Source organism: Anabas testudineus, chromosome 22 (genome assembly GCF_900324465.2).
Source record: "Anabas testudineus chromosome 22, fAnaTes1.2, whole genome shotgun sequence".
Taxonomy (NCBI): Eukaryota; Metazoa; Chordata; class Actinopteri; order Anabantiformes; family Anabantidae; genus Anabas; species Anabas testudineus.
Window position 1 is genome coordinate 1,880,563 of NC_046630.1, and position 23,761 is coordinate 1,904,323.

At 40.0% G+C, this 23,761-nt stretch overlaps 1 protein-coding gene across 1 annotated transcript in view; it reads left to right on the forward strand.

Annotated features, from left to right (window-relative positions):
• kcnh5b (potassium voltage-gated channel, subfamily H (eag-related), member 5b) overlaps positions 1-23,761 on the forward strand; it is a 105,300-nt gene that overhangs the window by 45,117 nt on the left and 36,422 nt on the right. Inside the window, exons 8-9 of the mRNA XM_026338880.1 lie at positions 909-1,180; positions 22,721-22,920. Of these exons, the coding sequence (XP_026194665.1) occupies positions 909-1,180; positions 22,721-22,920 (472 nt within the window). The remainder of the gene's footprint in view (positions 1-908; positions 1,181-22,720; positions 22,921-23,761) is intronic.

Sequence of the window (23,761 nt, forward strand, 5' to 3'; positions counted from 1 at the left end):
ACTGTTTTTCTTTTAATGATATTTACAGTAACCAATGTTTTCCTTGTTTAACATCGTCCAAAGGCTCCTGCTGACTGCTAGGAATGTTTCACTTCCCTAGTTGGTCATTTATGCTAAAAATTGCTCCTGCTGCAGTTTTGCTTACTATAAACTTTGTTAAATTTCCTCAGTCATAAAACAAGGAGCGATATGCTCATTTCCTTATACTAGCAAACAGGAGGAGTTATTATTTAACAGTCTCTGCAGTTTAAGTTATTCCTCAGTACTCAGCAGTGCAGTATGTGTCTGACACAGTCAGAGTCATTCTTGTAGTTTTACATCATATAATTTACCTTATTTTTATATTTCCAATGCTGCAACTACTTTTTACATTAGGATTAAAGAAAAGACAAAGTAGCTGAAATATGAACATAAGTCTTGACAGACCAACATAAAACCATACATAAGGTTTACTCAAGTAGCTCATCACATCTCTTAAAATCAAATTAAGGCAAATACTGTTTATATGAGGCAATAAATTCAGAAATGAGGAAAGTTTAAATTAAGTTATGCAAGTATACATGAAGAAATAAGTCTTCATCTAACTTCTTACTTGCTTCTTTATGTTCAGTATGGTTATTGGACCCATTTGCTGTTTGTCTGCATCCTATATCCTGCACATAGACACCGATCAGTAGACAGAACAATCTTACCCTAACCCTAACCACCTGCTGCTAAAGTTTCTAAACATAAACTCATATGGGAAATCAATTTTAAAACTGAAGCAGTCCCAACTTTTAGTTTTGGAAAGATTTTAAACTGAATATAAAAGTGAGTATTCAGGCGTCTTGAGGTGAATACTTTCATCTGAACTTTATTTATATCTCTTTATGTATCAGTTCGGGTAAAGCTGTCAATGCTGTCAACAGGTACAGCATCGGAGACTACGAGGTGATCGACGAGGACTCCAACACCGTGAGGATGGACAGCTGGCTCTACCAGCTCGCTATCAGCATCGGATCACCTTACCGATACAATGCCAGCGGTTCCGGCCAATGGGAGGGCGGCCCTGGTAAAGACTCACTGTACATCACCTCTCTGTATTTCACCATGACCAGCCTGACGACCATCGGCTTCGGCAACATCGCCCCCACCACGGATGGGGAGAAGATCTTCTCTGTGGCCATGATGATGGTGGGATGTAAGTAGAAATGCAGTCTACAGCTACTCTTTACTTTACCTGTGCTGTGGTTGATCTCTGGTGGTCATCAGGAAACGTTTCTGCTGCTGTTGTTGTAGTTTTGGTAAATATGGGTCTTCACATGTGTGAGAATAAGTTATATGGAGTATGTAGAGAAAATCCACTGAAGCAGCTGCTCTGAGGCCGTACCGTTAGTTTATTCTGATATATTGATTAAATTGAAAAGTTTCTGTATTTGTGTTCGTATACACAGACAGCTAATGGAGTACAAGCATAACGGCATGTCTGAAATGTTAAATTTCTCAGTATGTTGTTCCATCAGCATCACACTCCAGTTATATCAATTACTGCAAAAAGAAGTCCAAATTGTATTTGTTTTGAAAAAATATATAAATAAAAAAATCCAGCAGTTACCCCAACAGCAAATTTTAGGTTGAAAACCACAAGCTGATTTCTTAATTGAACTCACTTTACAAAAATATCCCAGTGGAGTTAAAATAATGAGGAATGTTAACAAGAAATTTCAAAACAGTTTTTACCATTTCAGAAGCTGCACACAGACGTGCACAGCAGGGGACACCATAGTTATGATGAAAGCAGGAGATAACTGAGCAGAATAATAGAAAGCAGCATGTGACACACGTGATTAATGGCAAACTGTACCCCCTGTGGTTAATCTGAAGAATCATCTAAACAAGTGAGGGAGAGGAAAATATTAAAGATTACATTTTAGAGGGGAAATACAGCTTGAGGGTCTAGAAGTTATGGATTTGACTGATCTTATAACAAAAAGTCTCTGTTTATGTGAAATATAACATTTTAAGAGAATAAATGTTCACACATTTCCTCGTTAAGCTTCAGCTTCATAAATCATAGGTAACATCAGCACTGATACTGACGTGGAAAACCACATCCATACCCCACAAAATGGATTGTTGATTGCAGTTTAGTAGATTTTGTGATACTGTATTATTTGTAAATCTATCAAACACAGAAACTGTTCCATCAAATGAAAATGCAGATAAACCCAGCAGACACTCAGCAGAGGAACACATTAACATTTTACAAGTGAACAGAAGCATGGAAATGTAAGGTTCTGTTGCCAGAAGACAGCTTTGCATGCTTTTTCAGGGGTCAGAGGGAAGATGGATTAATGCCAACAAGTAATTAGACAAATCAAGTTTCATATTCTCTCCAAAACAACAAATTGGCATTTTTGTACTGTAAATACACTGATGGTTACAAACTCTAACTGCTATTTGTCATTATAATGTGATATCATAGATATTTACATATCTTTGTCAATAAGAAATTAGAGATTAAATCAGTGCTTCTCTAGTTTTGCTGGCACAGTGTTTCTTCAGGAGTGATTAAAAGAAGGTGCTAAATATCCATTTTAGTCATTTTAAGAATATCATGTCTGTTTGGCTGAACAATCTGTTGGTTTAGTCTGTATGAGAAGATGTGTGGTTTCCAATTTATTACCGAAGCTTTTCCTTCTTTTATTCTTGCTGTGTCTGCTGGCCTGATGGAGCTTGTGTAACAATGTCTATATCCTGGAGGAAAAGTTACTTTCAGGGCATCAATTATTAAACGTTATGCACAATCTGGAAAACCAAGCATACATATTCTTACACTGATTGTTTTTTCTACCAAGTGGTCGACTGAAGGCTTTGTAGTTTAACAGATACAGTATGGGCAGCTAAAACTACTGTAAACGGCAAAACCTTGAATAAATCTGTATGGGCACAACACTGTGTCAGTACAGTAGCACCTGCATGTTTTCATTAGTTTTTCTGACACTTCTGAACCTGGAATCCTGCTCTGTATCGAATTAATGCAGCGACAGATTGATTGTTGTTCTTCGGTTGTCTTTTTTCTTTCATTTCGTTTTATGCCTTTTGGCCAAAGCTGCTGTGTACATTATTTAACACACTTGGTATTCTTGGACTGCCACAAGGAGCACCTGCTTTATCTCATCATGCAAATAAGTTGTATGCTGCACTTGGGAGACCACCTAAGAATTATTGTTTTCTGTTTAGCTATAACTATAGTGTGGTTGTAGAAAGCAATAAGGGATTATGTAAAAGTGGTGCTCACTGTAGTCTTACTATGAGCTTTCCATAGATGGAAACTTCAACTCGCTGCTGTTTGAGGCAATTCTGCTGCTGATCAAATATAGAAAGCCCCAGAGTGTGTAATACTACACCCCAAACCATCTCCTTAGCTTGGTATTTAGTTTTTGTTTGCACCAACTAGATTATTGCCTTGAATAAATTAAATTAAAAGTGTAGATTGAACATTTGATCCCTATAGCAATTCTGTGATATCCTCAAGTCTGTTTTTTATGATAGTAGTTTATTTGATGGATCACCTGTTATAATACTTTCATGAACGTATAGTATAGGGTCTGTGGTTTGGGAGCCAGCATAGGTCGTCCACTAATCACAGGTTCAGCCGCTCGTTTAATTAAAATTAACTCTGAATAATACAACTAGACCCAATTAGGTCTTTTAGATTAAGTTTCTCTCTGCTAGTCACTCAACCAAGTCTCTTTTAAGTGTGCCCTTGAGATGACTACTTTCTCTGATGGCCTTACTCCAACTTTCAGCCCTCACTTGATTTTTTTTCATTAGGCATCACGGTAAAAAATAGAGCTAGTGCACAAAGTGATGGCACAGTGCACAGTTGTTGTGCATGTAGTGTGCAGAAATGGCAACTCCAGAAAGGAGACATTGCTCTTTGATATTTGAAGTTAAGGGAACTTTTTTTTTCTGCTATTGCTGCTGGAAGTTTTTCTGTGGGAAGGACAAACTTAAACCGCACAATTTGCGAGTCCAGGAACCGAAGCCAATGGTTATTTTTAAGAGCGTTCAAGTGTTTTCATATCTTTTCTTAAAGTGTTTGGCAGGATACACCAATGTTCCTCATGTTGTACAAACTGTCAAGCCAATTTTGAGGTTGCCAGAACTACAGTACATCCTGCCTGTAGAAAGCGTTGTGATTTGGCCACCGTGACGCCTTTTTCCATATCAGTCACTTGGTGAGTCCAATCTCATTTTGGAACCACAGTGTTTCTATGTTTTTGTCTCGGTCTGATCTGTCTCTGCCCTGGAGTTGAGTATCGGGGCCAAACCAGAACCTCCCTGGGCTGTTTTCCACATTGTTTGTTCCTGGCAACTGGACAGTGAACTGCCTCGGCTTGGTAGTAAACAATACACAGACATCATATGCTCTTCAGTGTCTGTTCTGCCTGGCTGTGACTGATAGTCTTCTTGGTGTGGCAGACAATCAAACAGGCAGTGTGGGCAGTTTCCTTATCTCAGCAAATGAGCACCGACAGTGAGATGAACAGGCAGGGGGTCCATTAATTTTGCTTTCCAGATTTTTTGTGAGAAAGACGGTACATTACAATCTAAGTCTGTTTTATAAAATTGTAGAGTTGCAGCAGAAAGAAAAATAATTTAATAAATAATAGAGCTCAGAAAACAGGGTTTTACAAAAGCATTTAGAAGAACAACTTGGAAGTGAGCACAGGTGAAATCTAATTCAAATAAATTTTTCTAAATAATTTCATAACATAATAAAAGTTAATATTTTTTCTCTCATAATGCCAGTTGTGTCATGTTTGATACTTGTCATCAACATACAACCTTTTTGACATGTCTTTTGCCCTCTGATAGGTTGTCCAATATGCTATATCCAGAATGTCTCACTATATATAGTGATGTGCAAGATTGTGGTCGAGAAAAACATTTAGATTAGAAATATTTCAATATGAATATTTCATTGACAGTAGCATAGGAACAACAAAGAAAGGACAGGTTGGCAATTGGACAGAAATACCATGTCTCCAAAAATAAAAACATAAATAAATAAAAGGAGAATCCAAAGATGTCGGCTGGGTCAACTGTGACATGCCAGGCCTCCTGTCTGTTCTTCCCTGAACTACTCTCTTCCTGGAATTCAAAGTTAATCCCTCATGACAAATGCTCTCTGTTGGCGACAGGAAGCCAAATGTGACACAGATGTCGTGTCTTGAGGGAGAATGGAAGAAATCTCAGGCCTGGTGTGCTCTGATTGGCCCTGAGGGCGACTGTGGTGAAGCCTTGGCAGACTGAGTTTAGAGGTGCAATTAGCAAGCATCAAGAAAAGTTCATCAGTTGTTGGCACAAGTTATGTTGGACTCATGGAAAAACCTTTTTTAAAATGTGTCTAGACAGACGCAGTGTAAACTACGTTAATGTAAACGGAGACATGCAGGTATTCTAGTTCTTAATATTTCTCCTGTTATGGGATCTGGGTAGCATTCCATGTTGAGGAAAAACTGTATTCATCATCTACACAGACCAAGATGTGATCTCTAGAGACAGATATGCAATTGAGAAAGAGCTGTAAGAGTTGAAATTACTGCGGCAGCTGACTCAACCCCACAGCAGCAAAAAAGTTTCACAGGTCACTTAAAAGTCATATAAACTGATGATTTTCAGGTGACTTCTTTCTACCTCGGAGAGCTAGTCTGGTTTCTGTGTTACAAATGAAATTAAGTGGTAAAATGCAGTATAGAACAGTGGTACCTATCATTATTATATCAAGTCCTACAATGAAGCAAAATCTCTAAAAGAGCTTTAACAATGAGTGATCATTTTTATCCCCACTTTGAAAAAGTGAGCCACTGAATCTCTGGCTTAATGAGAAGAATGTTTTCTGGCCTGTAGAGGAAAACATATTCAGCACAAAATATTGAGGGGGGGAGAAAAGCAAAAATTAGTATACAAAGCATTCTTGTTCTTCCTCTAATCATGTTGGTACCCTCTGGGAAGCCCTACCCCCAGGTTCAGAACCAGTGACGCAGCATTTTTAGAAAACAATTCTGAAAATGAAATGTTTTGGATGTGATCAGATAAACCATAATCAGAAAGCAAGTCCTTATTGAAATGCCAAACCTGCACTCCTGCATTTCCTCCCAACTCCTTGTTGACATGTCCTCGGTCACATGTATTGGCTTAGAAACAACAGAGCATGACGTGGAGGTAGCTACAGCACATGAACTGTGTCAGTTCAACAGTACAAGGCTGAGTATTCGCTGTGTGACGTTGACCTTTAAGCAGTAAAATCTAGTTGAGAATTTGTAAATCCTTGACTCCAAGTGGACAGAAGAGCAACCTGAAAACATAATGCATAATACAAACATTTCACTAATACTTTTCCTGAGCTCTTTTTCAGGCAAGAGCTGAGATTCTGCTGCTTTCATTGGTCTCCCTGTCCTTCTGTTTGTTAGCCTGAAAGTCAGTCTGTCATCTGTTTTCGTCTCATATAATCGACCCAGACTGAGTCAGAGGACAGTGTGTACACTCACATCTGAATGACTTTTCTTCTTATTGCTGTGACAGAGGCCAATCTGTGAGACGACTCGTCCCTCCCTCTGTCCGTCTCTACCAGCTGTCCTCCCACTGGTCTTACAGCCTCTTCGTCACAAGACCGTTTAGGATGTACGGACCACTTAACTGTATCTGTGGCCATCAGCAGAGAGATGAACAGCCTTGCTGGACGTGTGCACACTTCCCTGTTAGAAGGCATCAGATCATGTTAAACTTAAACTAATCGATTTTGTCGTATGATTATATATAATTACAAAACAGCAACACTCTCTACCTCAGCTCTTGTGCCCATCTCAGATACATGTAAATACATAACCTTGCATAGGACCCATTCATTCAACTGTGGACCATCTTTTTTTTTTTGATAGAAATAAATGTAAGTTAAGAAATGACAGTAAAAACCAAGGTGACTTCCTCCCTGAACAGGTGTGTGCTCAACAAATTTGACTTTCTCCTTCCTGAGCAATGTGAAACTGTCTCAAAATTAAGATTTTCAGTGAGTACAGGATGGACATAAAGAATTTAATGCAAGAATGTAATGTGTCTATAAAACATTCATAGAGCAGGAGTGATTTCATGTGAAGAGATGTTGTTCTTTTTAATACTTCTATGATTCTGTAAAGTCAGCAACATGAAAGCCAAAGGCACATGGAAGCACTTGTTCAGCCGTTATGCTTCTGCTCATGCAGCACTTTTGCAGCACACAACTGTACTGTATCACATGTAGTAATACAATAAGTAGTCATGGTAGATTACTGCAGTAGTTCTGCATTAATGCTGGCTCAAGTCAGGTTTGATCTTATAGTTGTTTTTTTTTTTTTGTTTTGTTTTTTTTAACTCCACCAGACATAATCTGGGGAATTTGCCATTTGATCTTACGGAGAGACGGTGAGAAGTTTGGATTTCAGGAAGTTGTTGGCATAACTGCATTTGTTGATCTTGATCCTTGTGGGCAGATACTGTATATCCAGCTGGGAGCAGAGGCAATAGTCTCTGGAGGGACTATACAGTATTTCCTGTCTCCTGTCCTGGAAAGTGCTTCGCTTACCTAAGGAACTGGGTTGTGCTACCTTCATCCTCTGCTGCCACTAATGAACAGAAAAGTGGTTTTAAAAAAAAAAAGAATCAGTTTCTGCTGGAGCTTTTTGTGTTATTAGTATTTTAATTTCCTACAAACAGTCTTTAATTGAATAATATAATCATTTTGTAGTGAGTATTATAAAGTTATGTTGACACGATACAAAAGAGAAACTCAACAAAAATATTTTCTTAATACAGTTTTAAAAATAAGATTTATTTTGGACAAAAAAATGACTTGTTTCATATGTCAACTTTTGACAAAAAGTTTAATTGTGTAAAAATGCTGAATCTAAACCACTGCTAATTCATCTAAGAATTACTTTAAATCCTTAAACATAATGTTGTCAGAAGTGTAAAAAGAGATTCATGTTTCAGCAGCCATGTTTCCTACGGTGAATTAGGTCTTTACCCAAAAGACAACATGGAAAAGTTCCTCTGAAATGTCAGTTTTACAGAGGAGATATTTCTGTAACATGCACTTAACAAATAACAGTGATTTCAGAGGAATGTTGGTGGTTAACGTCTGAAAGAGCTGCATAAGCCTTGTGTAAGTCCTTTCTATTAAATTGAAACTCTCCAGTCTGATTCCTGAAATCTTCCCCATTCAACTGACTCTACCATTTAATGCATTCTTGTTCTTGACACGAACACTGCAAAACTAACACTCACAGTTGTGGATTAGTGTTAGCAGTTATAAATGACTGTATTTCCCAATATAGTGTAATTCAGCCTCTTCACCTTAGTACCTGTTTGTTGGTCACACAATCTAAGTGGCTGAGAGAGATGATTTCCTTTCATCGACATCCTGTCCGTGTTTGTTAAGGTGAGAAAGAAGTCATCACACATATTGGTAGAGAGAAAACAAATCCACCACCCCTGCCATTAGCTCCTGACTGGAAGAGTTCTTTCCTGATACAGAGCACAAAGGTGTGAAACTAATTTAAAAGGACGCCTGGATCACAGAGGTGAGAGGGGGTTAAGACCACAAAGCAATGAAAGAGCTGCTGCTGTGGAAGGCTGTCAAGTTCAGTACATATATCAAGTCTTGTATTAGTTTTGTGTGAGTGTTATATAATAATGAAAATAATAATATTTTACAGTTTAATAATAATGAAACTGTAAAATAAGACCATTGTGCAGAGTTTGACTTATTTCGAATACAAATTTGAAGACATTCGTCTGTCGCTTGTAGATTTTTACACCAGTAAACAATTAAAGTGCAGTGAAATATCTGACGCTGATGTCCAATCAATTTTGGTTTTCAGATCAAGTATTTCTGTTCAGAGTTAGGTGGGAAGTGAGGTGAGGCGGCACAGAATGGAGTGGGAGTATCGAGCAAACAAGGCTCACTTGACAGGCTCCAGCTCGCAGGGAATTACGGGAATTACCTGGGCTCCACCAGTGATGCGCCCAGCCAGGTGGAAGGATGTAGCCGATTTGGCCCATGGAGCCCAGCATGATGGCCGTGAATCCTAAACAGAAGAGACTCGCCAGCCTCAGCAGGATGAGAGATGAAAGAAAAGGAAGGAAGCACCGAGGAAAGATCTTTTGTTTGACGCTGTTGCCCTTGGCCAAGTATTTTTCCAGCTCAAACCCCACCTGATGAGAAAAGAGCTGCAGTGAGGACTCTCCTGGAGCCTGTAGCCACTTTCACACAATCCCACCACTTGTTTGGGTTTCACAGAGTGGATTTTAAAGTCCAGTCCACTTATCAGGCTCTGCATAGCGGCCAGTGGGGGAGGGAAGGGACAAAGCGAGAGCAGAGGAGAGGAGATAGAGGAGGCAGCTTGATGAAAATGATGCCTGAAGATGTAGGAGGGAGGAGATAAGATGATGAAGCTGGAAGAAAGGAGGCAAGCAGTAATAAGGGAGGACAATAAAATGGGGTAGAAGAGGAGAAAGAAGGGAGCAGCTCTTTCTCCCCTCTGGCTTCTCAGCTGAGATGCCCTGATTAATCTGGAAAGAAGGAACAGAGAGGGAGAGAGGGAGAGAGGCGTACACTCATAAACAATTTGATGTTCAAGGAGAAAATGGAGGAAAGATGACGAGAGCGTTCTATTGTTTGCTGATCCTGGTGGCGGTTGTACTGTGTTACTGTGTGTGGCCTCTCTGACAGCAGCAACAGGGAACCGATTAGTCCACTAATCTATAAAGACTCGTCTTCCTCTTTCTCTTTTTGTCACTAACCTATTCTCTACACCTCCTAACCCCCCACCCCCTGTTCCTCATTTCTCTTCCCACCCTTTTCCCAAATGCATCCCTTCATATCTATTCGCTCTTTTCCTCTAAGTCATCACGGTCAGGATTCATCTGTGAACATCCAGTCCCCAGTAGAAGATAAGTCTTCCCCTGGAATCAGATCCATTACTTCATCACCTCCTCCAAGGAGGTCATGTTTTTTTTTTCTCTATTTGTGGTTTGTGAGTTTGCAGGATAAACCACCAGAGGAGAGAGGCTGTTGACAAATATTTCATATTTTGAAAAGTTCTGCTTTCAGTTTTTGATAAGAACTATGTTCTAAATTCAAATCATATAAGGATTTTGTGAGTCTTCATGATTGTCATGTTAATGCAGGTTAGGACAGGTTAGTACAGCCAGTTATAACTGATGGAGCTGTGCAGTGGCACAAGAATTTCATATCTCGATATAAGTCATTTCTGCAGATCTACTATCTCCTTCTATCTTCTTTGTTACAAGGTGCCCCGCGAGCAAAAGCCTCTTGCAAAGCCTGAGTGTGTTGTGTGTTTTGAGCACTCAAATGTACTTTTGTGGCTCTCATTCATAAACTCTCTGCGTATATAAGTATAAGTGCGTCTGCTGTGGGGACTAGTATATGATATAAAGTATGGTTATCTGGTCCCATTCCACACCCACACAACAGAAATAGGCCCTCTTAGGTACAACCTCCTTAGTATCTCCATGTATGTTTGTGCTATAACCATTATATAACATTATGGCAGCTGTATGTCACACTGTGAAATGTGGTGCACTGGTTAATGTATTTAAACACACAGTAAAAGTTTAGTTTTTTGACATGGTTTCAAACTCTACGTTTGGTTTTTGAAATCTACTTTGCTTGAACTGAGTTTCTTTTTGTAGAACTTTTTTTTTGGGCACGTTTGCTGTTTTTCAGCTGCTTTACATCCAGAGTTCCTCACATTCACTCCTGAGCTGTCCATTATAATTAGTCTTTTTTTATTATTGGCTGCCCAGTTTTAATGTAGTTTTCTACCCTGTTGATGGACATGTCAGCACCAGGGTCAGAGGTTGAGGATGGTGTTATATTTACTTAATCCACCACTTATCCAGCTGTTGCTGCTGTGACTTCCTGTTACTATTTTAAGTGTTTACTTTGTGTCAGTCTCCTTTATGCTTTGGTACTGTAAGCGTATGACTGGTTGTACATCTGCTGACTGTACTGCATGCATTGTTCTGTCCTCTGGGGGTTGCATTACCATTCACTCTTATTTAGTCTCCTCTTATTCTCTTTCATCACAAAGCCATCCTCTCGTCAGCATGCTTTAGAAAGTCACGCCTGTAACAGAATGCTAAACATGGTGGAGTGAGCACACTGGGCACCTTGACACACTGAATAATAAATGCAAAGAAAGCTCTTCAAAGAAAGATCTCGTAGCTGCAATGCTGCAGCATCTCAGATGTTGTACACATGTGCTTTTCTGTCCTGCTACATGTGCAGCTAATGTAGTTGTAGAATAGATGGGACACTCAGTGTCATCATATTCCCCCAAAAAACCTGTAGAAAGCAAATCCAACCAGTCTAACAATGGGCTTGTTATTTGAAAACGGTCATAACCACTGACAGCCCAGCGAGCTCTGGTCCTGTCTCTATGTATAGAAACTGAGGTAGCTCATTATTTATCTGTGAATGGATACAGCTCGGTTTTCTCGCCCACTGAAACACGGACAAATGTTTACTCTGATTTGTGGTTTTGTTAAGTATTTAGAGTTTTCATTCTCCCCGGTGCTTTTTGAAAACTACACATTTGGTTTCTCAGAATGACTAAAATCAAAACGTGTTGCTGCATCCTAAGACTGAACCTGTCAAAACCAGCTAACGAGGTCTGATGCTTTTAAATTCTCCCCCAAATGTGGCAGAGATGCAGCCTTCTGTTGCTCGGATGTGTTTGTAGTCACGTGTTCAGTGGCCACTGATAAATCCATCAATCAATATAGAGAACTAATGAAAAAGCCACAGCAGGATGTAAATAACAGAGGGCAGTAAATAAGCTGAATTTATATAGTGGTTTTCAACCAAGGACACTTGCTCAAGGATACTTTGACATGTTGACAGAAGGAACCTGGGATTAAATCACAATACAGTGTTTAATTGACAACCAGTAATTTAGTCCTGCTCCTCCACGATGATGATATTGGAAAAAAATGTTCAGACTGATTTTGAAAAATGAATTCATCGAGGAAAAAAATCAGCACAAAGAGGTTATAACCAACTCTGGGACCCAAATATCCTCATGAACAGTGTTGAGAGAGCTGATCTTACAGGTACATCATCCTGAGATCTGTAAAATCATTACTTGAATTAAAGAAAGGAGCGTGTGTATATGATCATCCTCCAATCTCTCCATGGCAGATATGGTGAAACACATACAACCAGTTTAAATACGTCTGTCTCCACCATGTTTACACCTGTTGTAAGAACAAACACTCACACTTTTCATAACTGTACAATTTAGTACTCACTGTTTGGGGAAATCAGGCTCTTGGGGTTGTGGTTGCCTGTCGTGGTGAGAGAAGTGGGCTTGTGAAGACATTCAAGCCCTAAAAAAGAAAAATCAGTTTCATAGTGAAACAACAACAGATGTCGTTGTTAATAGATTCAGACAACATGTCGGATCCTTTTGTTTCCTTAAAAACCCATTTCCTGGGAGAATTGACAGACATGACCACTAATGAACTCGACAACCCGACATGCTGATCTGACCACGGCAGGAAATGAACTTGCACCTCCCGGCCACAGATCACCTGCCAAAACCCTGATCCTCAGATTGGAGGAAAGATATCACATATCAGGTGGATGTATAGATGAGCAGATAGTTGTGAGTCTCCGGGAAAGTTTCTTATCCGGACATTTAACAGCACAGAGAAGAGAAACCACATTTTCATTCTGACCTGTGTTGCTTAACTTGTTGACATGGCAACTGCAGAAAGGGCAAATGCACACGCTGGGAGAGTATATGTGTGACTCCTATAGTGACTCCTTTTATTGAGGCTTGTTTTCACGTCAGCTGAAGGATCATGAGGAATGACTTCTTAAGTTCTGTCCTTTAATAAAACATTTTCATAACCGTGTAGATGAAGATAAAATCCGTTGGTCATATAGAGAAAGTTTTTTTATTCCAGGCAGATGCTAAATGAAAGGAATAACTTGAAAAAAGATTGAACAAACATCTTGCTTTGCAGTCTCAGGTGTGCACGGTGTAACAATACAAGGCAATTAATTCTCTACTCGTTTAAAATCACGCTATTAATCAAGTTAAATCTTTTTAAACTCAGAAGAAAGAAAGTATACCGTCGTTTTGACAGCTGGTTGACTAGAGCTGCAGGAAATAATTATTTTCACTATATTCAGTTTTTGTTTCTTTGTTTTGTTTTACACTGAATCAATAATTAAAATACTTCTTAGATGGATTAATGAATAAAGTTATTGGTTGCAGCCTTACAGTTGGATATAATGGGATATCAGCTTTTGATGGAACTTACTAATGTGCTTTATGTTGGCGTTTTATGTAATGTGTACTACATACAGACTGCATGTCTGTGATGTTTGCAGATTAGAGCACAGTATGTGTCTGTATATGTACTAGTGACTCTCTGTGTGTGTGTGTGTGTGTGTGTGTGAGAGAGAGAGAGAGAGAGAAAATTAAAGCACATTCATTGGCACTCGTTAGAAAGTGTTAGTAAGTAGTGTTAGTACAGACTTTGAACAACATACTAAAAACATTACATTAGAGCTCAGCCGTAAATAATTAATATCAGTTTCATCTATTTTACGTGTGCTGTGTAAATCACCCGGGGGTTTGGGATTGTACTGATTCACACCCCATTTCCATAATCAACCAGCTGTAATTGTCCTTGTGGCAAATCTCCTCCCTGCTCATTCATTTATGAACCCCATCTCCCAATCGCTCCCACAGTGAAAATCCTCCAAAGGAGGCAATCGCTTCCTATTTTTATTATAATTTTTAAATTTCTGCTCTTGTAATTTATGCTGGAGCCAACACTGTGGTGCCTGCAGTCAGACAGGTAGCATGGGGCTAATTGAATCAAGCAGGTGCCAGGGATGATAGATTGGTCCTTCTCAACTATAATTGCTGACAGTGGGGAAAACCGGGCCAAGCTGTGATTACCACAAGTCTCATGTGTGCGTGTGAGCTTTCTTCACTGCTCTGTACCCGTCTCACCTGCTGATCCAAGGCACTGCAGTTTGTGTAGAAAACCACTTCATGGAGCAAAGAGTGCGAATATTACCCTGAGATGTTAAATCCCCTGACATGTAGTCTTCTAACCAGACAGTCAGTGCAACCTCAGATCCTGCCTGAGCTGCTACACAAGACCGGCTGAGCCAAAGTCAGATGAAACCAGGAGCTGGAAGGTCAATCAATGTCTGCTGCAGGTGTCATCTGATGCTAATGCACTGTACAGGGCAGTCTGGGGTCTACTGCTCCACCATCAAGGACTAATCAGAATAACAACTCTTTAGAGCTGCACAGTGTTTGTACAAGTTCAGATCATGAAAGCTCAAAGTTTAAAGGCAGATTTTGATGTTTGCCATCTGAAATTCCTGTGGTTTAGATAGATTTTTCCCAAAACAGTGTCGGAATTGATCAAATATCCGTGACAAATCTTTGCGGACTGTGTAAAAGTTGCAGCTGAATCGAAAACAAGTAACTTCCCACACAGGGTCAGGCCTTAAGCCCATTAACTGCACCAGGCGTTACAGTAATATGTTGGCATTAACAAGTAATATGCATATTTCTGCATAATGTGAAATAATTTAGAAGTAAATGTGAAATTCACTGTTGTGAGTGAGAAAAGTCATCATCAAAAAATGCATGACTTGAGGGCCAAATGCCTCCACATCATCATAAGTAGCAGCCAACGTTAATTAGCATCTTTATGCAATGATTGTTGGAGCTGTGGGAGAACGACAGTTTACCATTTAGATTTTATGTTTTGCAGCTCTGGCTATTAGTTTAATTATGGTAATACTGAAATCATCTGTGCCTCATTGGGCCTAATTTTAGCATTTACCTTTGTGGGTTATATTAACGACTAGTTAAGTCGTTTAGTATGAAACATCTGAAAAACTACAGCTCCCATGTAATCGAATTTCAAGAGCAGCAGAACAGGAAGTCAGTGCATCGTGACACAGATTCGACCACATCAATAACAACATGTTTGTCTGGTTTCTGTTGAGTCATGACAAATGTCCAGAGCTCATGGGAAAAGCCAAATGTTGGATAATTAAGGATTTTTAGACCACTTTGTTTTTGTAAATTAGTTGAGCTGATCCTTCACATCTGGCTGCTCACTGCCCTTTATTTCATTTCATTCATCCACATCTGACCACGATCCTCCACCCTGTGCCCTCTGCTGTGTGACCTATGGCTGTTTATTCCCCATTCAACATTAGCAGAGTGGTGGACACAGTCAGTTCACATGTTAAACTGTCCCCAGCTCGGCTTCACTCTCCCCGCTTCATAAAAACCATCCCGTTGTTTACCAGGCGCTTGTGGTTTGATGTGAGTGCTCCTCCATGACTTCATTACTCCCGGCTAGGCCCGGCTCCTGGTCCACCGGGAGCCCTGCTCGGCCCCTGATGGCCTCGTTACTTTCAGCACTGAAACCTCAGAGCTGGCTTATTTGTACTGTGATTCAATTCAGTCCCATTAGTGAAACTGCTCGTTGTCTTCTTGACTTCAAAACATAAACTGAACAATACATGCACAAAGAGTAAAAACAGGAGCTTATTGGTGCTTATTGTTTGTATGTAGGATGTTTTATTATTTAGAGGAATCTCAGGTTTGTGCCAGTTATCAAGGTGACACCTCTCTGTCTCTTTATTCTCAGTTTGTCTGCAGGATTCAGATTGTCCTAAAAGCCGTTTGCTACCATGCTATCATTATGAAAATGGTTTAAACCTGAACTGTTACCTAAGGAGGAAGACCGTACATCAGTTCTGTGCAGAATGGGAATGAGTTTTGTAACTAGTGCCTTGTACATGGTTTTGTTTCCTGTGAATTATCAGACAGTCCTATAAATATATACAAAGAAAATACCCTTACTAAGATTATTGGTAAAGGAAAAAGCTAATGTTATATTACTACTTTAGTGCGTAAGGAGCTTTGATGAGAAGATATTTAAAAAAACAACATACATTTAATTTGTTTCAGTGCATCAAGAGTTTGCAGACAAAGAGTGGAGCTGGTCACTGAGCTGAGTATTAAAGAGTAAATGTATAAAGTATGGTAACGGATTGTTCAACTGACTGACCTTAACAACAAAATTATTACATTAAATTATCATTACACGTGAGCAGAATTACAAAATGAATTGTCTGGTTTGATTAGTGAACAGTTCTCTTAGCATCAGCTCCTTTAGTACATTGTTTTCCTGTCTGCAGTATGCAGCATCGTGGTGTTTGTCTTTATTTGAAATGACTTCAGCAGATGAATGTGAAAACATCCCTGTAGTGTCAAACTGAGCACGTACTTCACACTGTGCAGTGAAGCACAAACATCCAAATGAAGACAACAATAAGCAAAACACTTGTCTGATGGTAGCTTGACTTCAGCTAGACTTCCTCTAATGGTGACTCAACATTTTGGTTTGTAGTGGGCAACATGCTGCTACTCAGTCACTGCAACTCCAGCTTATTGTTTTAATCATGATTTATAGGTGTGATTAAAAGGCTGACGATGGTGATTCATCTCTGAGTGTTTGTCTGCAGCAGGTGTTCACTAGTCACTGATCTCTCTGTATGCATCTTTTATTATTATTTAAATTATTACTTGGTATGCACCATGTACAAAATCAAACATGTTGGCATTTAATATATTTTACCAGAGTTATCTTAAAGCTAATTTTCATCTGCAGTCACTTCACAGCTCACATTAAAAAACATAATCACAGTAACGGAGCAGCTGAAGACGAACAAATACAATAACAGAAGAATCAAGCAAAAGACAAAATCTGCAACAAAAGAACAGAAATCTGAACCAACAAAGTGCTCACAAAGTTGTACATCTGCCAACGTTTCAATTTGGCTTTAAAATAGATTTAAAATCCATTATTCAAAGCACTGCAACTCTTTGTCGTCTGGTAGAGGTGAGTTGTAGCTTTCAGAAAACGCTGACTGTCCAAATGCATTGTGACAAAAAGTTACGTTGCAGTATCTCTGCAGTTCTCTTTGACAATTTCATAGAGAGCTATGAAAAATAAAACGGTCAGAGTAAAATACGTTTGGCTTGGGGCCTGACAGGGCAGCGCCAAACAGCCCAGCCTCACTAGAATAACAGAAGGTCTGTATGTAACTAGAAACAGCAGCTGACGAGGCTGTTGAGCTGTAAATGGAATCTTTTACTAAACTTCTTTTACCAACGTGTCTGAAGTGTAATATCTCTCTGTCTCTCTCCTCCCCACCTACTTACTCCAAATCCCATTATCATTTCTGCATGGCAATAAGCAGTCCATTACGTTGACCTGATGAGAAATGAAGAAGGCAGTGTGGGACTGAAAACTGTGAAAAAGAATCGGATTTACTGAAGAAGAGTCACAGTTACAGAAATGATTGTTTGATGAGCAGCAGGACTGTGACTAACGCCACGATGCCTCTGCAGATTTTTCAGTCAATATTTATATTGAGACAATTATGCTGAATGTTTAACTTACCCAGAGAGTCCTTGATGCACAATTACTGCTTGTCAAAGCAGATTTATACAGTCATTTTTTTTATGTGGCGTCTGGCTCTCTCTCTGTTTGGCCGTGTCCTGTCGGTGTGTAATGTGCTGTGATGCAGCCTGGATGCCGACTTGGCTCACTGAGCAGCAAATGGACAGGGCCCAGTGGCTCATGATGGAGGTGCCTCCTCTGAAAGACCTGGCTGCTTTGTTTTGAGCTTGTCGTTATTTTGGTGTGTTTGCGTCACAGGTTGACAAAAAGAAGTATAATTTAAAAGGAAACCAAAGCAGCCTAACGTGATCTGATGTACTGCCTGTAAAACATGTGGCATCAATTGGCTCATAGTCGGGTTCATGTTTCTTTGGAAAGTGCCCATCATGAGAAAACTCAGAACTAACAAGTCTTGCATGTGTGCTAGGATGACCTTAAACCTAAAATCGACTACAGCAACCAAGCGGTTAACACATTTCTACTTGATGGCATGTGACTGTTTAACATGTCCCAGTGTTGACTAATATCATCCACCCTTATCTCCATCGTCACTGAAGTCTGTGACAGAACAAACTTTGTACCGTCCATAATGACCTGTTGGTAATAATATGATAGTAAAATACAACAAATAGTGAAATCCTGCATCAAACAGAACCGCAGGTGAAAATGATACTGACAGTGAATGTTCCTGCTCTGTCAGACGGACATTTCTCCTACAGTAGACAGGGTGTTGACTTTCACACATATCCTGCTTGATACAGTTCAAATAATCGTGTGTGTGTGTGTGTGTGGGGGGGGGGGGGGGGGGGGGGGGTGACGCTGACAGGCCTTAATGCAGATAGTTTGATGGTGGGGGTCTGCTGGGTCCTGTGTGTATAAATATGAATTTATTATTTTATTTATTTACTTTTTTTAATTGAAAAGAAGAAAATGGGTTCAGGTCATGTTCAGAGTCATCATTCAGTTTTTATTGGTTGACACAAACTGAATGAACTTAAGAAGGAATTTATGTGACAGAGCAGAATGAACATGAAAACAATCAGCGAGCCTAGTATCACAAAAAATAATTAAAATCAACTCACACATTTCACCTTCTGTGCTTAGCTCGGCTTGTGACATCACTGATACAGTTAACACTAAGTTATATTGACTAAAGACCTTGTGTGTGTTTGTTAATTTTTATTTATAGTTTAATTGTGTTTTCAGTGTGTGTGTGTGTGTGTGTGTGTGTGTGTGTGTGTGTGTGTGTGTGTGTCTGTCCTGGTTGTCTCGTCATGTCGGGGTGTTGTGATGGATACTTTGTGGGTGTCTGGGCTGCAGGCGTTGATGCTGTGTCTCCAGCTCTCCTGCTGGACTGACAGATTTCCGACTCTCAGACTCATTCACTGTGACAAATTATCCTAAACTCTTCTTGCAGTTTGTCCAAATTCCAGAATAGGAAAATACACGTGACACAGAGGTGGACGACCTCTGATCTCTCCCGACTTCTCCCAAAAAAACCATCAGTTTTATTATCACACAAAATCAGTCTGAGGAAACATCACCTGCTTCTTAATAGGAAAAGAAATCAACAAACATACAAACATACACACACCTATCCAGGAAACGTTTTGTCTCTCGTTCTGACAGTATAGCATAGAATCCTTATCAATATGTTTCTATCTACTGCAAGTGAAGCTGAATGGGATTAAAAAGAGAACTAATTGTTAAATAGGAGATATGAAGAAGGTGTAATCAACTTTATGTTTAGCAAAAATATAATATTGAGTAAGTTGACGTTTAAAATAACCATTTATTAGAGAACAGTTCAAAGGTAAAACACTGTTCACTTTACTCTTTACTACCAAAGTGTTGCAGCTCTTCCCATTTGTTTGCATGTGGGAGTGCGTTAAATGCAGCAGGGAGCGGCACCACAGACGGCTTGATCAAAATGACCCAGCCTCAGGAGGAAAGGTTGGATCTGGTTCAGCTTTTTCTGCAAAGCAACGTGTACAATACCCAGCACATGTATGCACACAACAAACAAGGTATTTCTACCTGGAGTTGATCACAACGAAGGCTGCACAGTCTGTCTGGAAGAAATTGTGTATAGTGTTGGTCATCAGGGAAAATGCAGAGATTGATCATTTTGAAGACAAACATACCAACAAATCAGTAAAACACAGAAACATACTGTTACGTTATCACATCAGTAAGAATCTAACTACTTTATTTTAAATGTAAAACAAAGAAATGAAGGTTGAAGGTCGTCACATTCACACAAATAGAGGTGTATTTAATTAAACCTGCTCCAGTTATACAGCCACACAGGCTGATCCTGCAGCAGTCTGACTCCACTCTGATCATTTTGTACAGTCCTGTCTGTGACCATTACAAACCTCTGTGCTGTGCTTTGACATCTAATAAGCTTTAAACCTTTTACTGTCACTGATTCATGCAGCACTAACACAACCTCTTATGTTGTTTTAACTACGGTATCTGGGTGAAAACAGCGTAACTCTGAACCTGCAGGCAGCGGACATGACTGACAGGCTGTACAGCTGATAACACAAGCTATCTAACTGAAGTGACATCTCCGAACTGAACACACAGAGTCTCCTAACAATACCTCTCGTCACCCACTGTGTCATATAACTGCGTGTTAACAGTTTGGTGGGATGGAACAGTTGGTGATAAAACAGCTCACAAAGGAGTCATGGAAACAGACTTTTTTGTTTATTTTTATAAAACGAGTATTGAAGAACTTTAACGTTTCTTCTAATGTTTTCAAAATGTTCAGAAAGTATTAAGTAGTGTAAAGAGTACAGGTGGAGCACTGTTACACACAGCTGCTGGGGAGAAGGATTCAAATGGAGACGTCAGCGATGTGCCCACGCTGTTTGACTTACAGGTGGCTGCTGTAATGAGTGCTTAGCAACAATACAGGGGCAAGAAGCTGCTGCCGTCACAAATATGAGATCAGCGAAGCACCAGGAGGCCAAAATAGACCAACGACTGCATGTTTTCTACAGTCACTTTGGAAGCAAACTTGTGCAGAGATTCTCTCCAGATGATCAGAGTCTCGCTGTTACAGCATTTGGTCGTCTCCCTTCCAGGCTGCTCCATCAGCTCATAAGAGGAAATAAAGCTTCATCTGCTCCCTGTCCTGACCATCTCCATCTCTCTCCAGCCACCGAAGGGGAAACAGAGACGGATTTAAATAAATGGAGCCATGGGGGACATATCCGATTTTAAATGTAGTATTGAGACGATGGTTTTAAACTGTAGCCTGACTGCTTTAGTTAGTTTAAACTCTTTCTCCTCATGAAACCAGAGAAGTGTTTTACAGGCTGGTGCAGAACAGTATTGGTAAAATAAGAGACCCTTCATTATACTGTATACTGAGAGTCAGCTGCTTCTTTATCTATAGGATCCATCAAAGAGCGTCACTGCCCTATTTTAACAAATCCACGGATTCCTTGTTGCTTTTTTACCGTACGTTGAAGCTGCTGTTGTGTCACATTTGTAATGTGAAGAAGCAGAATGTAAAATAAATCAATGGACTTCCAGAAACACACATACTGCAGATGAGCTTTGAAACGTTGGAAACGGCACAGAAGTAGTCAAACTACTGTATTGTAAGTGCAGCTGCTGTGATTTTTATTTATTATTTTTAGGCTCTAGTTTCTTTGGAGCACTTTTACTTGTCTCAAGCTTCTTTAACAACTCATGTGAAAGAGCAAAAAGCTAGAACACATTTACATTTGACAATTACTGTTAATTGGCTTTCCGCTACCGCAGAACCATGTAGTTTGAGTTTCTCTTTAGTTTGCTCACTGGCCTTTTCTGCAGCTTCTCTTCATACCTGTCACAGTGGGATTAACCTTCTGTTGTGAGTTTTCAGTGTCACCTGGATAAATGAACCGCGCTTTAAGATGATTTGCCAGAAAGTTTGAATTAAGCACTTCAAAACCCGGTGAGTGTTGATAGGTCGTTCCAGCTCAGAGCCGAGACGTCCGGGGGTGAAGTGACATCAGCCAGCCGCTGATCTACAGAGTCGCCCAATTAGAGTTTTGTGTTTGGATGAGGACAGAGTGGTGTCGTCTTTACCACCAGAGAAGGTCCTGGAAAGGCCCTGGAAGGTCCTGGAGGGGTACTAACTGAACTGGAACAGTGACCGTCTTTCTGTTTGTCTCTCATCCAAACAACGTCTCTTTGTGTTTCTGTAACTTTCTTTTTTATTTCTAATTCTCTCACAGTCGCTCTCAGCTGCTGTCTCTCCATCGTTTCCTTTCCTACCTTCCTCTCTCCTAACTCGCTCATACTGTACTTTCTCTCTACTTATACGACCACTCCCTGATTTTCAACCGAACAGTCTGTAAACTTGTTTTTTTTTTCCCTTCCTTCTTTTGTCATGTTTATTGGCGGAGGAGGAGGAGGAGGAGGAGGAGGGGGAAAAGAGGGAGAACTATTTTGAGTGAGGTCTCTATGGAAACAGAAGCAGCAGCAGGGTAAAGAGGACGCTGACGGTTCAGCTCGGCAGCAACTACGAATGATGGCTTTAAGTTCAAGAGGAGGGGAAACACACCTCTGCAGAAAAAGTGATCGCTGTGCTTATTTCATAAAACTCATCAGCAGGCTCCTACTTTTCTCTTCTTCTACACCTTTGAATGTTTTGGATGATAATTACATCTCAGCTCCCACTTTGACAACATCCGTCTTGCTTGTCTGTTTCTCTGCAGTGTGACTTAGTGAGTGCAAGCTTCAGGTTTTCACTAATCAACATTACAGAATCCTATCAAGGAGAGAAGGCTCAATCCTCTGGCTTATTGGTGCAGTAAATATTAAAAGGAAAAGGAAAAAATACACTTTTCTGGAGTTTGTAGCATGAACTGGACTTTCTGTGGTCTCGTTTTGCCTCCTTCTGGGTTTATTCTGGCTGCATGAATGACGGGCGAGGTGGTTGTTACTGTTTCCAGTCAGTTGAACTACTCCAAATCCCATTACTAAGTGTCATGTTCTCATCAGTGGATAGAAATGAAGAACATGAGGAGAAACATGTGGCTTCAATAATGGCAAATTTCCATTATTTGGACATTTTGTGTGTGGATCCAGGGTGAGTGTGTTTGATTAGTCAAATCATTATATTTCTCCTGTGTCTTCTGTCTAGCGCTGCTCTATGCCACCATCTTTGGAAACGTCACCACCATCTTCCAGCAGATGTACGCTAACACCAACCGATACCACGAGATGCTCAACAACGTCAGGGACTTCCTGAAGCTCTACCAGGTCCCCAAAGGCCTCAGCGAGCGGGTGATGGACTACATCGTGTCCACCTGGTCCATGTCCAGAGGCATCGACACAGAGAAGGTGAGAATGACCAGAAGTCATGTTTGACGCATGTGACGCATTTTAAACATTTTGTTTTCTGATTTTGTCCAAACAGGTTGAAAAGCTCAGACACCCTGCAGCTTTTTGTCTTTCACACTGTTCACAAAAACAATAAACATACAGTTTTAGCTGAGTATGTATGTAGCATCCATATATTTATATATATCCATACAGAAACAAATTAATTTAACCAGTCAGACAAGACAAAAAGCATGCAGCAAGCAAACAGCATCATAGTATAAGTGAGAAGAAGCACAGGGATACGCATAGAGGGAAAAAATGATCGAAGAAAATGCTTTAAAGCTCGTCACGAGTCAGTCACAACCTCATTTACCCAAACACACAGTGGGGGTGAACTGCTCTGCTGTCTACTCTGCTTGTAGACTGCAGTTATGTGCACACTGATATGATATGATGGTAATAATTGATTACTTTGAATTAAAGATAATAAAATAAAATAGAAGTTAAGTCAACATAGGAGCTGGATGACTTGATAGTTTACATACCACATACTGAAGTAAATCTAATCCGGCTGCTGTTCAGTACAGTACAGTACAGCGAACTGTCGACAGTGTCTTATAATCGTTAGTTGGAGCTAATCATCTATGAGAAACTGTTGGACATTTTCCCCTGGCTGAGCTAACAGGTGTGTGTGTGTGTGTGTGTGTGTGTGTGTGTGTGTGTGTTTGGGGAGTTTTAGTACATACAGTAGTTGTAGCTGTAATTAACATTACAGGTTTACATGTTTGATAGTCTTAAATATGCTGTTAAGCTCCCAGTAGTGTACGTGCACTGTTGGCCCATATGTTGTGTTTAGTGC